Here is a 16,517-nt window from a genome sequence, read left to right as displayed (position 1 = left end):
TACCCGTGTGTGATGAAAATAAATTCAGAATCTTCAGTGTTACTACATAAGTCATTAACAGAATCACACAGAATCGACTGGGTTGGAAAAGACCTCAGAGATCATCGAGTCCAACCCTTGGTCCAACTCTAGTCCGTTTACTAGATCATGGCACTAAGTGCCATGTCCAATCTCAGTTTAAAAACCTCCAGGGACGGCGAGTCCACTACCTCCCTGGGCAGGCCATTCCAATGCCTGATCACTCTCTCTGTAAAGAATTTCTTTCTAATATCCAGCCTAAATTTCCCCTGGCAGAGTTTAAGCCCATGCCCCCTTGTCCTATTGCTAACTGCCTGGGAGAAGAGACCAATCCCCACCTGGCTATAACTTCCCTTCAGGTAGTTATAGAGAGTGATGAGGTCACCTCTAAGCCTCCTCTTCTCTAGACTAAACAACCCCAGCTCCCTCAGCCTCTCCCCATAGGTCTTATGTTCAAGTCCCTTCACCAGTCGTGTTGCTCTTCTCTGGACCCGCTCCAGCACTTCAATGTCTTTCCTGAACTGAGGGGCCCAGAACTGAACACAATACTCCAGGTGTGGCCTCACCAATGCAGAGTACAGGGGAAGGATCACTTCCCTTGTCCTGCTGACCACACTGTTTTTGATACAGGACAGGATACCGTTGGCCTTCTTGGCCACCTGGGCACACTGTTGGCTCATGTTGAGCTTCCTGTCAATTAGTACCCCCAGGTACTAATTAAGCCTCAGGTACATTAAGCCTCATATATTAAACAAATGCACATGCAAGATAGTAAACAAAGTGGCAAACGTTTTTAAATAACATCTTTAATTAAAGTTTTTGCAAAGGCAAAATATTAAACTTAAAATAGGTCTTAGTACATCAAAATACTAAGTTCTCTAATCGTATTCCAAGCATGGCCTTTGAAACATAATATCCTGTATATCACAGAGGAGCAACCTTGATCTGCAATTGTACAGAATGAATTTTACAAACATAATAAATATATTTACCCCCTTACACATAACAGTATATGTACAACAGCAGTTGACAATAGTAGCTCAGAACAGCAAAAAAGGATATTCCCCCACTCCGTAATCTATTGGTACCCCACGCACTCTGGAACGTGTCTCACTGGATGACTGTACATATAGCTAACCCAAGGTAGTTCTTCCTGTTAAAAAAAGCTCCTTTTGTTCCACAATGTCTAATCCACTAAGTAATAATTAAAAGACACACTGCATGAACTGCCTGAAAAAAGCAGACAACACAGAAACCAGTGGACTGGTTTTTACACATTGCCCAACCAATCACAGCAATGGGAAAACTAGACTGTAGATGCCAGACACCGACACATCGCGATATGCACGTTTCTTCATCTTGTATAGTCACTAATCTCAAAGTCTGCAAAGAACTCCAGTTGCAGCTGGGGGTGTGGGTGGGGTGGGACAGGCCACCCCACGCCGCTGTGTAAGGCAGCCCAGTATCAACCCAGTGTGCGTTATCCTAAACCCACTGCTCACTTCCTTCTTATTTCATTTCATTAGGAAGCTTTTGCTTTGGGGGAAGCTTGGGGGGGGGGTCTTGTTTTTAAAGGAGCTTTTACAAATTAAAGAGATTGAATCCAAATGAACTTTAGTTAAGCAGGTCTCTAACTCCTTCACTGGAATTAAAGAAAATGTACTCTGGTAGTGCTATGTGGTGACATAATTACTGCTCTAAATGTCAAGCAGTGGAATTGTTTTCGCAGACTCAATGACGTTTATTTTAACACTCCTAATTGTGCAGCAGAAATAGAGAAAACATTTATATAAAAAGAAACCTGTTACAAGACACAACATGTTCTTTGCTCTCTTCTAGAAACTGTGCTTCAGAATCACGTATCAATGCTTGGAAACAAACCTGGACCACAATTATCACTTTAAATTATGTTTAGGCAACTGAATGATGTTTCAAATGCAACTTGTGAGTACAATGCAGGAACAAGGAGTATGAAGCCTCAAAGAAATCTTGTCACTAACCAGCAAATGAGGGGGAATAAAAACATATTTTATTTAAATAGTCCAATATAAAGTTCCTTATGTGACTAAATTCTCTATTAATTCCTTAAAAGAAAACATATTTCAATTTGTTTTCAACTTAGATGTTTTAAAATGATTGCACACACTAAAACCAAACAGAATTAGAGCAAAAAAAAATGCTTTTCTGATTGAAGCACTGCAGGAAATTTACCCTCTCAGGAATCAAGAAAAAGTCTTGTCACACTGGCAAAACAGGTATTCAGCAAACTGAAAAGGCACGAGACTCCCAGTTTTGCCCAGTTGCTCTACAAGTTTCCATCAGCCATCATGGTTATAATTATGAAGTTATCTTTCCCCATTTTTTCCATCATAAAAAGGTGCTCCATTATCTGTGCAAATTTTAATATAAGCCCTCTTGAAATTATTGTTTCCATAATACTGAACTATTTAAATGGGAGGAAAACAACAACAACGACGACAAACAAACCACAACTAAAAAAAAGGGGGGGGGAGTGTGGAAAAATCATTTATGATCTATGAACATGGGAATCCTTTGCCCTCTGAAAGGAATGGTTTCTTTGGAAACTAATGAAATGGTCTGTTCAGTTACATTGTTAAAACCATGATTAAAAATTCAAGTACAATAATAAAATTAAGCAAACTACATTCTTACAGCAAGCTGCTACAATAAAATGAAATTAAACATGCTTTTTGATTTAAAAAAAGGAACACTTGATGTAGCAATAAGAGCACAGTTTGGTATGTTCACGTTTGACTGGCTTTCTGAAAACTTCACAGGTTATTTGTATTTGAAGACAAAACTGCTTATCTGAAAAGCATATCATACAATAAGCTTGCAAGAGACTGTGCAAGTTCAGAAAGCTTTGAACATCCTTCAGAACAGTCTAAGCTTAAGTTACTTTTAAAGTTCTGCTATCCCTTAAAAATAAATAAAAGGCTATGCAGCTTCTAGTATATGTATGAGGGTGAAAAAAATATCGCTACGATGTATGAAAACAAAGTGTCGTACAAATAATCTGGATTCCAGTAGTATAAACAGGAATCTACAGCTAAAGGGATTTTTTTTCCTTTTATTGGTTTGGTTGTGCAGCATTATGGGAATTTTTCTGAAGTCCATTACTTAAGACCTACTGGTAACAGATATGGAAAAGGGGAGGGAAGGAATTAGTTTGTACATTATTGATTTCACTGCAGTTGTACATAGAAGTGTCAACAGTGGTAAAAAATTAAAATATCTGCTTTGTTCAGAAGAAAGCAAACACCGATCACTTTGAGATACCTTGAAGCCAAAAATGCACTCTAAATGATGATTCCCTTACTGAAGAATAAATTAGAAGAAACATCAATTAACTTTTCATAAATCTCAGGTATGTAGTTGGCTTACTAACCACAAGGCTCCTACAGGCAGTTTTAGGCTGTATCACTGGCAGCACCAGTGCCCAAAATCACAGCGAAAAAGCCCTCTTTAGAATGTGTTTTGAGTTTTTTATGTACTACTGAGACTATGAATGTACTTGGAGGCAAGGAAATGGAAGAGCATGAGCAGTCGTTCCATGATGCTAAAAAACATTTGTGTCTTTGTTAAATCATGTTTAAAAATTTTCATTCTCAAGGAAAAAAGGCCAAAAAACCTTGTTCGAAAGCCTGCTTCTGAAGGTCTTCCCCAATTTAGTTATCTGCCCTGTCCTTTTTCCCACCATCTTTCAAAGCACTTGATGAAACAAAAAATGTTTTTGAAACGGTGAGCCAGATGAACATTCCTTCCTCAACAGTTCTGAAGTATAATGCCCATTCCCTCTCCACATTCAAAAGCAACTGCAGTTCTGAAAGCAGGGTTTGCAAGAACAACCTATGCATGAAGAAAAGGTCTTCGCTTCTCAGGAGAGGAAAGGAAGGAGCAGGAACCAACCTTACTGCTTTTCACGAAAGAAAGAAAGAAAGAAAAAAGCCACAAAACCACCCCTCTGGAAAAGGCAAGTGAAGAAGTGACTACACAAGGTTTAGTGCATCCAACTGCTCGACCTTCTGTTACCAAACAGTCTAAAGATATTCTGACAAAATCTGTGTTCTCAAAGCTGGGCAGCTCTCTTCAGGAAACTACATGCCACCTGGAAACTTTATAGAGAGATTAACTGCTGCAGGTCATTTATGGCTATACTTTTTAGTAAAGCGGATCTTTGATTAACAGAGCTGTAGCCAGGATGTTAAAATTTTTATGTGATTTTCTATTTTAAAATTTAGTCATTCTTGTGGTCTGTTGAATTATTTGTGAATGTCTGGACTACGTATGTAGTAAGCAGGTGTGCATCTGTTATGCCATTACCCACACATTTGATTCAAAAGGTCTCTGAAGCCTTTAAAAAGAAAAAATAAAAATAAAAATAAAATCAGTAGAAATTGATTCAGTGATGCTGAACCACCACCGAACAGCAAGAATATAATGAACAAGTTAAGCAATCTGATTTTTGTGGGGGGGAGCTACAGGTGCTTAGTATTTAAAAAATACAACCCTAAATAAAAGGTATCACTTACATGAAATTAAAATAATTTTGAAATATAAATGATCATTTTACCATTTTGTAACTGCTAGAAACAACAACCTGTTCATGGGGAACTGAATTGAAAACAACAAATAGATATAATAATTAATGAGCATATCAGAATTAAAAATATTTTCCTTATACAAGTTATTTAAAATTTAACACCTTAATTCTTACCCTTCTGTACAAAGCTTGCACGCAGTTTAAGTAACATTCTGACCATCCTCACTACCAAAAGGAAGTGTTCAAAGCAAAGATTTGTACACACAATAAGCATTTTCAGATTAATAATCTATCAAAGGGAACAGTTCCTTCAATCAGTGGAAGAAGTATTTTAAAATCTTAAGGGAAGAAGGGGGGAGAACAAAGCCTTACATGCTAAATACCAGCTGTAGGTACCTGTATGTAGAACTGATAAGTAAGGTATTCCTAACACACAAAACCAGCTCCCAGACAATGCTATAGCTGCTACAGTCCATGGCTTGCTCGTTTGAAGTAGTGTCTTTGTTGCCACATTTTACCTTTGTTCCAATACTTTTGTTTATCGTTTATTTCTGATGTGCAGATACACTTTTTGATTGGAGTATATGTCCAAGTCTCAACCTTTCCTGCTTTTGATTTTTTTTCCTTATACGGGGAGTTTTTTTGTTTTGTCTTTTAAAACTTCACCATTCTGCGTCCCCAATGGCTTTGGAAAATACATAATCTCTTCCGTTAAGATTCATGATGCCATCTTTGAGATGAAATTTCCATTTGTTTTTACTTCTATGAATCTGAAAACAGGGAAAAAAGTTGAACTATTACTCTGCATCAATAATAGGTATTAATGTGTAAGTAAATTATAAGGGCAAGAAAAAATGAAAATAACTACTAGACATACATTACTGAATTGCTACAGATAACCTGAAAATCAATTCCGCATTCAGATATGAAAAATGAAAAATTATTATGCACATACCAGTATTTTGCGTTTTCCTTTTTTAAACCAGGGACAGTAACTGTCACAAAACCATGCAAGCACACAGGCACTCCAAAATCCAAAGCATATAGCACATTTTTAGAGATGGTTGGAAAGGAAGAAGAGAGATATATCCACCTGTGCTGCTTTAATTTGATTAAATTATCTCTGATTACAACAGCCACAAAACTCCACTTGAAAGCCAGAAATCTCAATTTCTACCGCCGTAACAGAAAAACTAACGTTTTAAACCAGCCATGACAGGGACAAGCACTAAGCTGCATTATTTGTAGCTCCTGTCCAAACTCCATTCTGCATGAAAACTAGTCTGATTATGTTACATACAGATAGACAGCAGGCCTATCCAACTGGCTACTTCTAATATTAGAGTGTGACTTTGGGTTTCCGAAAGTTAATTTTTGGTTAAAAGGCAAGGGGATTATTTACAATGTTTTCAGTCTGAAAAGCTCTCTGGTACAAAATGCACAAACTGTATAGAATATATGTACTAGAATTACATTCCACAATTTCTCCTCGACAGTGAGTAACTGTATATGATTTATATTCCAATTCTCATCATAAAATGTCAAGTGAGAAAAGTAATATCTCCAGTATTGGGGATGATGGCATGAAGCTTCAACTTCAACCTATAGTCTTCCTAATTACATTATTGGTCCTTTTAAGACTTTGTTTAAAAGAAATCTGTAAGATTAAACTGGGAGATCAGTCCAGCTATTTGCAGTAACCCAAGACATGCTAGGACAGAAGAAAAAAAAATTAAAAATGAAGACATTCATTCCATTCTTGCTCCCCAGGGAGTCCATATTACAGCTGCCTGTGACATAACAAATCTTCAGGTTATAATGGATATTCCTGTTGACACAGGATAATACAAAGAATAAAACAACAATTTTATCAATATGCTCTCAACAAAAACATTCCATACAGAAGTAACTCTTCTTTCTTCATGCCTATTCCCCCGACTACAGGAAGCAGGTTGATCGATGTGGTGAAGAAGATCAGGGAAGATACAAGGGCAAGAAATAGCTGTAGTTTTAGAAGACTTCTATTATCTTATGTCTGCTGAGGAAACATCAATGTGCAGCACCGAGGGGGTTTTAGATACTATACAGTCATGTCATGAAGACTTGATTCATGTTAATTCATGAAGAAGTCAGGAAGTACAAAACACACAATCCTTTTCTTCATTCAAGACAGTGTGCAGGACTTAAGTTAGAAAATATCACCAGAACTAACAGGAACTACATTTACCAGGAGTATTAAGTCAATAAATCCACTAGAAGAGGGTTTAACTAAATTTATGTTTTTATGTTTCATTTAAAATGAAAGAAAACTGAACAAAATTCAGTCTAAAGGTAGAAAAGTATATTTGGGAAAAAAACAACAACAAAAACCCAAACAAACAAACAAACCAAACAAACAAAAAACCACACACAACCCCACATACTGTAAGCGCAAATACCTGCCATCTACCAAAAAGGGCATCAGAAAGAGCAAAATACCACCAATGCAATTAAGCAGCTGGACAACAAGATATTCAAAGAAAGCAAAGATCTTTCAGAAAGCTGAAATGCTGTCCCAAAGAGAAAAGATAATCATAAACATTTGCAGATAAAAGATAAAAATGTAATTCTGTGATCTCAAAAAGTTGAGAAAGTTTTTCAAAAGGCATACAAACAAGGAAACCCCATTGCAATTTTTCAATTTCCATCAAGGACTGGAATTCTCAACAGGTACAATTAGTGCTGCAGAAACAAACAGGAAAGCAGCACCAGAACGGATATGACCATAGCACTCAATCAGTTATTAGTACTATTGTTTGGTCTGTGCTCACTTTTAAGCTAAAAAGTCAGTGGCAACAGCAAATAAATGAAAAATGAAAGGTCTGGATTATATACTTTACTTGCCCTTCCAAATGGCATTCAACAAAAATCCTTCATCAGAAGCACGTGAGCTGCCACGAGGCATGAAGGAAGGCCCTCATATGAATAAATAACGGAATAAAGATGGGAAAACAAGGGTAAGAACAGAGTTTTCACAGAGAAATAAGATCATTCCAGATGAGATTTGTGCTGGCTACAGTCTGCAAGGTTTAAGAATTCACTAATCATCTGGCAAAGGACAAAACATCACTGATGATACGAAAGAATAGTTACTGAAGAGCTGTAGAATGATCTTACTGCCCTAATTCATTGTGTAATAAACAATGGTGGCATTCAATGTATATGAAGGTAGTAATGATGGAAAACACAATTCCAGTTTACATGGATAGAAAAAAATGATGGCTTTGAGTTGACAATTACAAGTCAAGAATGAGATACCAATGTTCTAAGACTTTTCCGCAAGAACATCAGCTCTGTGCTCAGTGGGATCAAAAGCAGACGTGAACTGTTGCCGAACATTTCTACAACACTTAATAAACTGAAGGTTCACACCTGTGTTATGAACAGCTCTGAGCCTACATCAACCTTATCTATCTGAATCAAATAAGAGAGAGAAAAATTCTCCAGATCTATTTTGTTGAAGTAAAAATTAACAAATGTTTGGACAGCTGTACAAGTATCAACCAAGCAAAGTGTAGCTCTGATTTCAAAGAGATGACCGAGGACAGTTATTATGGTTTGCAATATCATAACAGGCACCAAAAAAGCAAAGAGGAAACAATCTAAATAAAGAACTAGGAGGTAACATATGAAACTAATGGGTTAAAAACTAGGTAATTCTCCAAACTTAACATTATTAATCTATGAAACTTGTCATAAGATAAAAGTCTACAGGGATTCAAAAATAACTCAGTTAATTTCTCACAAATTAATGAAAAAACCCTCTGCTGGCCATTGATACAAAGTCACTCTTCCTCAAGAGGCAGCTCACAGAAGGATGGTAAAATGCTCTACATGAGCATCACTACCTGTTTGCCCTTGTCTCATTGTTACAGAGGCACCCACCACCAGCTGGCACAGGACACTGTGCAAGGGGGAACTCTGCTCACAACTGAGCTGATCCTGTGCATTTAGAGCAAACATGAATGATTGTTTAACAATTGAAGTCATCCTTTCAGGGCACATGGCACTAGAGGTTAATGATGGACACTGTTCCCTACTGAGTTCACACTTAATTTTTAAGAGGGTTAGGATTTCAGAGCAGCTCCTGTTGCTCAGCTTTAGCAGCTGCCAACAAGCTTTTCTGACTGCTGTTCTGAGGTCCCTCACTGTCCTCACAAACTGCCTTGAAATGAACAGGTTTGGATTACAGTCCGGAGGAGACAGATGGCTGCGATGTAGATACCCTCTTCTCTATATTAAATTCTCTGTTGAATCTGATGACAAGCCTAAGCAAAGTCTGGGCATAACTGAAGATTTTCTAACCAAGCCATTCTTTGCAACATAGGAGCTTTTATTCAACAAGCTTACAGCTTTCTTCTGTTTTAAAAAGGATCCTTGTTCATTGCAGTCCAATTAATCTAGCATAGGAAAAGAAAGAAAATATGCACTGAATACTCTCTCTGCATACTACCTCAGTAGAAATGCCTCTGATATCCTCTGGACACATTTAAAACAATTCCAGACACGAATGAATCCTTGCGTATTCCAGTGCAAATGGGCAAAAAGAAATCAGTCATTATAGAGGAGGCAAGACAGTTCAGCAGAATTTAAAGCAAAGTAAGCAAAAGCATTCCACGCTGCCATTTCAGTAAAGAATGCATAGCACAGAAAGAACCTTCTCCTCTGATAACTATTCTATCATCAATAAGAGATATTTTTAGTAATCAAGGAACAGTTTTCCACAAGTCTAAATCATAACGACTACTTCTTCCATCCACGGCAAATGTACAAACTTACATACAACAGCTCATTTCTCCTGAGCCCAGAGGACTGACCTTTTGTTAAAGGTCACAGGAAAACATGATGAAGAGAAAAACATGCAGCCAGTTTTCCTTAGCTTTACTCATTACCAAGTTTACTACAAACATGCCACACAAGCCTGTTTTAAAAACAAACAACAGCTAATTTTTATATTACCATTCACATTATAATCTTTACAGATCTACCTGTACTTAACAGTCACAAAGATATTACTGAAAAATTATTACATGATAGGAAGAAGAACAGAGACAGCACAATTCTTGGATTCTGATCTGTAGAGATTACCTTGTCATACTGGCACACAACAACATTTTCTGTATCAAACAGTTCTTGTCCTTCCTCATCACTCACATCATCTTCACTGTTAAGAGGCTCCTGAAAGAAACACATTATAAAAGTTATACTGTTTAGTAAAATCAGAGCTGTTACTTTGATTAATCACATGAGGCTACAGTCTTGTCTATGAACTACAACACCTAAAATGCATTTGTGGTGGGGAATATCAGGCTTTCCAGCGGATGGCTGATGTACATACGTTTCCATCCTGCCATCCATCCTAAGCAGACATCCTTACCAATTTTAGTCTGGAACTTCAGTGCCCAGGCCAGATTCTGGGCACTGCAGCCTTTTGTCACTACAAACATTCTTTTTTCTTTTACTGTAAATGTTCTAGTGTTTGCAATTTGTCTTTACAAAAATAATTATCATTACACAGACTTTCATTTTTCTAAAGCATCCAAGCAGTAGGAGAGATGGCATCAGTCACACCACTCCCAATGTGTAAAAATAGAAACTCCATGACTTATTCACATTTGGCGTAACACACACAAACAGAAACAGACCTCTACATGCAGAAAGCAGTGGGGAAAAAAAGATGCTTTAGGATGTTCTTGCACAGATACATACAAAATAACTTCTAAAATGTATTTTCATGTCCCTTAAAACTTACTTTCAGTTCTTCCTCTTTCTGCTAACACTTTGTTCCAGCAAAAAATTGGGGGTTTTCTTTTCAGGTCTTGTAAATAACAAACATTTCAAAAGCTCATACAAGTTCTAATAAGTGCAAAACAACTTTTCTGAAGTCTGCTTTATAACCCTCATCTTCCAACCTACTTCCAAATATATAAGCTAAATTGAGGAGATGCTAGTGAGAGGAAAAAAACATGTACTAGAGGTCCTAATTCCCTCCAAAGTAATGCTATGTTTAAGTGACTTTGAAAGCTTTAAAGAACTCGTCCACTTACTAAGTAACTGCTGATGAGCAAAGGTAGCAAAAAATTACAGACCTCTGGCATGCTGATAATAAAGTCTCAGCAAGAATGCTAGCATTAAGGCACTATTAAAGAACACTTAATATTGAAGCATGATGACCTATACTTAATAAGGCACCTTCAGTTTATTATATATTGCCAAGAATGCTGATTGATTTTGGATTACACTCCCCCTCCTTCCATCCCCACTTGCATTGGTTTCTGTCATTTGGTTTCAGTTTTGGTTCCGAATTCAATAGGTTTAAGCTTATTGTTTGCTGGGAGTCATTTTGGGGTGCGTTCGTGACAGCTATCAACCTTGAAGCTGAATGAGCCAGTGAGTACGAGGGCCTTGGTCAGGGCTGGGGTATTAGGCAGGCAAAGGGGTCCATGCTTATATCCAAAAGTACCCATGAGTATGGGGTGCCTGCCAGACGAGTGTGAATACTACACATTTACTGGCAAGCACCAGCCTGGATGACCCAGTCAATAGAGGACATATTCAGGGAGGGTAAAAGGGGCAGAATCTGGGTAGGGGCACTGGAGGAACATACAAATTTGTATGTGCTTGGGAACCAAGAGAGAATTGTGCATGTGCCTGTATTAACAACCCGTCTCTGCCAGATGAAGAGGAGGAAGCGGATACGGCTGCCCGTGCTTGTTTTACACGGGTCCTGTACATAGATGCAGTAGGTGACCAGCCATGTCAGTACTATTAAAACACTCAAAGCGACAGCAGTGCTGATCAACATGAAAGTGATGAGAACCTAACCTCTAAGATGTAACGGAAAAATACTGTTAGACACTGCTGCAGATGTACTACAGGAAACATGATTTAACTCCTTGATAAAAATTAGAAGTTTCACCTACATATACTGCATGGGTGACACAGACTGAGATTTAGGGACCACCAAGTTTCCTACTAGAGACTGAAATAACAGTACTTTTAGTTGATTAGTATCCTCCTTTAAAAGAAAAATAATAATTATTCTTGTGGGGCTTTTTGGTACAACACACCAAAACTTAGTACAAACCACTGGCTCAAGTCCAAAACCAAGCAAATTCAAAGTCTAAATCAAGCACACATTGTTAAGAATGCAACAAGTTGCAAAGAATATTTACTCTTGCTCCTATCTCTTGATTTCACTAAATCAAGGTCAGATGTCAAAAGCATTGGAACAGTTAGTGAGATACAGGTCAGACACACTGACTGATCCCCTCAGTGAACTAAATACATGCTCTCCTTGTCAGTCTTCCAAACACCTTGCTTTTGTGTGCACTTGGTCCCAAATGGAGTTGACAATTTCTGTTTACTTATTAGGGTTTCATAACTTCACGGCTGACCTCTCTACAACATCAAAAATATTACTGCTGAAGTTTTTAAAACAGCATTCATGACAATTAACAGTTTTTGATGTGTCCCTCGCCTTCCTCAGCTGCATTTCAAGGTGCTTTGCTAATCCACAGTTGCCACAACTTCAATATGGGAAATAAAAAACTTGAAGTGCAAGGATAAAAGTTATATTCTCAAAATTACTGGAATATATTATTTAAATAATATAATTTTCTTTCAAATACTGAAAAAAAAAAAATGAAACACAAGTACACTCCAGTCTCCTGAAACAGTTTACCTCTTCAACTTGGCCATCTTCACCCCCATCTTTTTCTTTGTCTTCCTCTTCATCATCATCATAATCTTCTTCCTCATCTTCTTCTTCTTCAGACGACGTGTCACCTGCTCCATCAACTTGGAGAACAAGTGGTGCTTGTGGTTGTGCCTGTTGTTGCTGTGGCTGCTGCTGACCAGCTGCAGGAATCTGTGCTTGAGCTGGTGTCGGTGCAGCCACTGTTGTAGGTATGACTTGTGTTTTATTTCCTGTAAACAGGATCTGCTGAGGCTGAATAATCACTCCTGTCTGCTGGGAAATCCCTCCAGGGATAGGAGCCAAAACCTGATGGAACATCATTGTAAGTACTGTGTCTGCTAACATAACAGACTACCATATCACTTATTCACAGAAAAGAATTAAAGCATATCAATCTGATTTGCACTAATTAGAAAAACAATAATTACAAATATTCCACCTCTATCAGATACTTAATTTAACCTTCAATAACATACCTTCTTTCACTACTTGGTATTCATTTTCTGCATTTTGTGTTGCTAAATCTAAGAAAACCTACTGTCTTTCCATTCTAAAACACACCTGAGTCTCAACTATGGCAGAAGAATATTTAAATTCAACCAAAAGATTACTTTTAAATGTTCTCTATAAAATATTTAACTTTAAACTCTCTATAAATTGTTATTCATGCTTAAATTGCAAAACTATGACACAGTGCTAAATTCAATGCTTACACAGTCAGGACACACAGTTGACCTTGTGCCTGAACAAAAATCCTCATAAAATATACTGTATTCACTACTAAAATAACCAAGAGGGGTGTGCTTGTTTTAGGTATTTTATTCTATGTGTTATATGACACTGAATCATTTTAATTGATAAACACATTTTTTAAAAGTATGTAGAGTAGGATTATCCACATAATATAACTGTCATCAGGGGACACAAATTTTAAACTGCAGAGAATCAGAATTTGGCAAGAAAAAAAAGTGACATTGAAAACAACATTTCAAAATTGTTTATTTTTAAAAAACACACTTAAGGCAATTATTTTTTTTTTAAATATACCATTTCTGACTTCGTGTTCTATTTCAATTTGCTCACAAAAAGCAAGCCTCTTTATTAATTACTGAATTTTTTTTTTCTTTCAAGAGTACCTACTTAAGTTTTTTTCTTTACCTGCTGTATAACAGGTGCTTGTACTCCACCAGGCTGCATTTGTGGTATGACCTGCTGCTGTAAAACAACTTGCTGCTGCGGCTGAATGATATACTGAGCTCCATTTGCAGTTCTAACTACTTGGAGGATCTGGCCTGTAATAAAAGAAATATCAAATTAATCAAAGATAGAAATTTACTTTTTAAATTAGCTTACAAGTTTACAAGTTTGTTTTGCAGAAGAACACCAATGACAATTAAAGGAGAGCGCTTAAGTTTCACTTTCACTGGTGAAAAGATACTATGCTATAGCAGCTGTGTCAGAACCAAAGAATTAATACAGTTGTTTACCATCTAAATATGATCATGAGGTATGCAATCAGAAAAAAAAAAATTATATATGCAATCCAGAGCTTAATCCTTTAATGCAGCACAGTATTTTAAATATTAGCTTCCACTTGCTTCAAAAGGTAGATTTCACTAATGTAAAAATGAAAGAACATATACCAAAATAGGAATACAGGTATTCACACCCCAAAAACTAGATCCAATGCTAACACTGGTATTTTTCCAGGGTCTTGGCAGATGATACCCCTTCCTCAGGTTCTTCTCCCTAACATTACCACATTACAAGAAATTCTTCTATGCATAACTCTTTGCAATATTATTGTAAAGTTGCCTTCTTGGAAAAAATCTATCCTTGCACTTATCCACCTCTCCTTTCTGTTACCACAATGCCTGTACTTAATTTTCTTTTATTATCCCACAACTTTATCATTTTATACCTTTCCTCATTTCACAAAATACATCTGAGACTCATGCACCTTTGGAGATGGCCTCCAAATCTGACAAACAAGAGCTAAAATATATTCCAACATTAGTTTTCCACATTTTTAAACAGAAAGATGGAGGAGGAGAAGAAATTAAATCAGATAATCCTGAACTTCATACATTTCCCTCAAAGACTGATTTTTACTTCCTGATAGAATCATAGAATCATTTAGGTTGGAAAAGACCTTTGAGTTCATCAAGTCCAACCCTTACCTAGCACTGCCAAGTCCACCACTTAACAATGTCTCCAAGCACCATGTCTACATGTCTTTTAAACACCTCCAGGGGTGGTGACTCCACCACTTCCCTGGGCAGCCTGTTCTAATGCTTCACAACCCTTTCTGTGAAGAAGTTTTTCCCAATATCCAATCTAAACTTCCCTTGGTGCAAACTGAAGCCATTTCCTCTTCTCACTTGTCACGTGGGAGAAGAGACCAACACTAATCTCAATACAAACCCCTTTCAGGTAGTTGTAGACAGCAGTAAGATCTCCCCTCAGCCTCCTTTCCTCCAGGCTAAACAACTTCCTCAGCTGCTCCTCAGCCTTGTGCTCCAGACCCTTCACCAGCTTCATTGCCCTTCTCTGAACTCTATCCAGCACCTCAATGTCTTTCCTGTAGTGAGGGTCCCAAAACTGAACGCAGTATTCAAGCTGCAGTCTTACCAGCGCTGAGCACAGTGGGACAATCACTTCTCTAGTCCTGCTGACCACACTATTCCTGATACAACCCAGGATGCTGTTGGCCTTCTTGGCCACCCAGGCACACCGCTGGCTCATATTCAGCTGCTGTTGACCAATACCCCCAGGTCCTTTTCTGCCAGGCAGCTTTCCAGTCACTCTTCCCCAACCCTGTAGCACTGCCTGGGGTTGTTGTGATTCAAGTGCAAGACCTGGCACTTGGCCTTGTGAACTTCAGACAATCGGCATCACTCCATTGATCCAGCTGGTCCAGATCCCTCTGTAGAGCCTTCCTACCCTCAAGCAGATCAACACTACCACTCAACCTGTCACCTGCAAACTTACTGTATATTCAATCCCCTTGTTCAGATCACCGATAAAGGACATTAAAAAGAACTGGCCCAAATACTGAGCCCTGGGGAACACCACTTGTGACCAGCCACCAACTGGAGTTGATTCCATTCACCACAACTCTTCAGGCCCGGCCACCCAGCCAGTTCTTTACCCAGTAAAGACTACACCCATCCAACTCATGAGCTGTCAGTTTCTACAGGAGGATGCTGTGGGAAATAGTGTCAAAGGCTTTACTAAAGTCCAGGTAGACAATATCCTCATCCACTAAGTGGGTCACGTTGTCACAGGAGATTGGGTTGGTCAAGCAGGAGCTGCCTTTCATAAACCCATGCTGACTGGGCTTGATCACCTGGTTGTCCTGTATGTGCCACATGATGGCAGGATGATCTATTCCATGACTTTCCCTAGCACCGAGGTCAGACTGACAGGTCTGTAGTTACACCCAATCCTCCTTCCGGCCCTTCTTGTAGATGGGCATCACATTTGTTAACCTCCAGTCAACTGGGACCTTCCCAGTTAGCCAGAACTGCTGATAAATGATGGAAAGTGGCTTGGCGAGCACCTCCATCAGCTCCCTCAGTACCCCTGACTGGATCCCATCTGGCCCCACAGATCTGTGCACATCTAAGTGGTGTAGCAGGTCACTCACCATTTCCCCTTGGATTATGGGTACTGCATTCTGCTCCCCATGCCTGACTTCCATCTCAGGGGGCTAGATACCACAAGAACAACTGGTCCTGCTATTAAAGACTGAGGTAAAAAAGGCATTAAGTACCTCAGCCTTTTCCTCAACATTTGTTAGTAAGTTTCTCCCTACATCAAATAAAGGATGGAGATTCTCCTTAGCTCTCCTTTTGTTGCTGATGTATTTATCGATACATTTTTATGGTCTTCTAATTTTCTACCTGCATAACCCCATGACATCCTTGTAGTCCTCCTGAGTTGCCTGCCTCTTCTTCCAAAGGTCATAAACTCTTTTTTTTTGCCGAGTTCCAGCCAAAGCTCTTTGTTCAGGCAGGCTGGTTTTCTTCCCTGCCAGCTTGTCTTTCAGCACATGGGAATGAGTTGCTCCTGTGCCTTTAAGACTTGCTTCTTGAAGAATGCCCAGCCTCCTCCTTTCACAGCTGTTCTCCCTCCACAGCAAAATGCACAGCCTCATCTACTGAAATAACTAAGGATATCTGAAAGAAGGGACTA

The 16,517-nt window shown here is 38.4% G+C and overlaps 1 protein-coding gene across 2 annotated transcripts in view; it reads right to left on the bottom strand.

Annotated features, from left to right (window-relative positions):
• Nucleotides 1-808: 808 nt before the first annotated feature.
• GTF2A1 (general transcription factor IIA subunit 1) overlaps nucleotides 809-16,517 on the bottom strand; it is a 31,282-nt gene continuing 15,573 nt past the window's right edge. For both annotated transcript variants that reach the window (XM_065063755.1, XM_065063754.1), the window contains exons 6-9: nucleotides 13,479-13,612; nucleotides 12,306-12,626; nucleotides 9,710-9,799; nucleotides 809-5,352 (exon numbers count right to left, since the gene is read on the bottom strand). In XM_065063755.1, coding sequence (XP_064919827.1) covers nucleotides 5,245-5,352; nucleotides 9,710-9,799; nucleotides 12,306-12,626; nucleotides 13,479-13,612 — 653 coding nt within the window. In that variant the 3' untranslated portion in view covers nucleotides 809-5,244. The remainder of the gene's footprint in view (nucleotides 5,353-9,709; nucleotides 9,800-12,305; nucleotides 12,627-13,478; nucleotides 13,613-16,517) is intronic.

The sequence above is a fragment of the Columba livia genome, chromosome 5 (assembly GCF_036013475.1).
Source record: "Columba livia isolate bColLiv1 breed racing homer chromosome 5, bColLiv1.pat.W.v2, whole genome shotgun sequence".
In the NCBI taxonomy this organism is placed as follows: Eukaryota; Metazoa; Chordata; class Aves; order Columbiformes; family Columbidae; genus Columba; species Columba livia.
The sequence above is the reverse complement of the archived record's forward strand: the minus strand, read 5'-3'. Positions and strand labels throughout refer to the sequence as shown.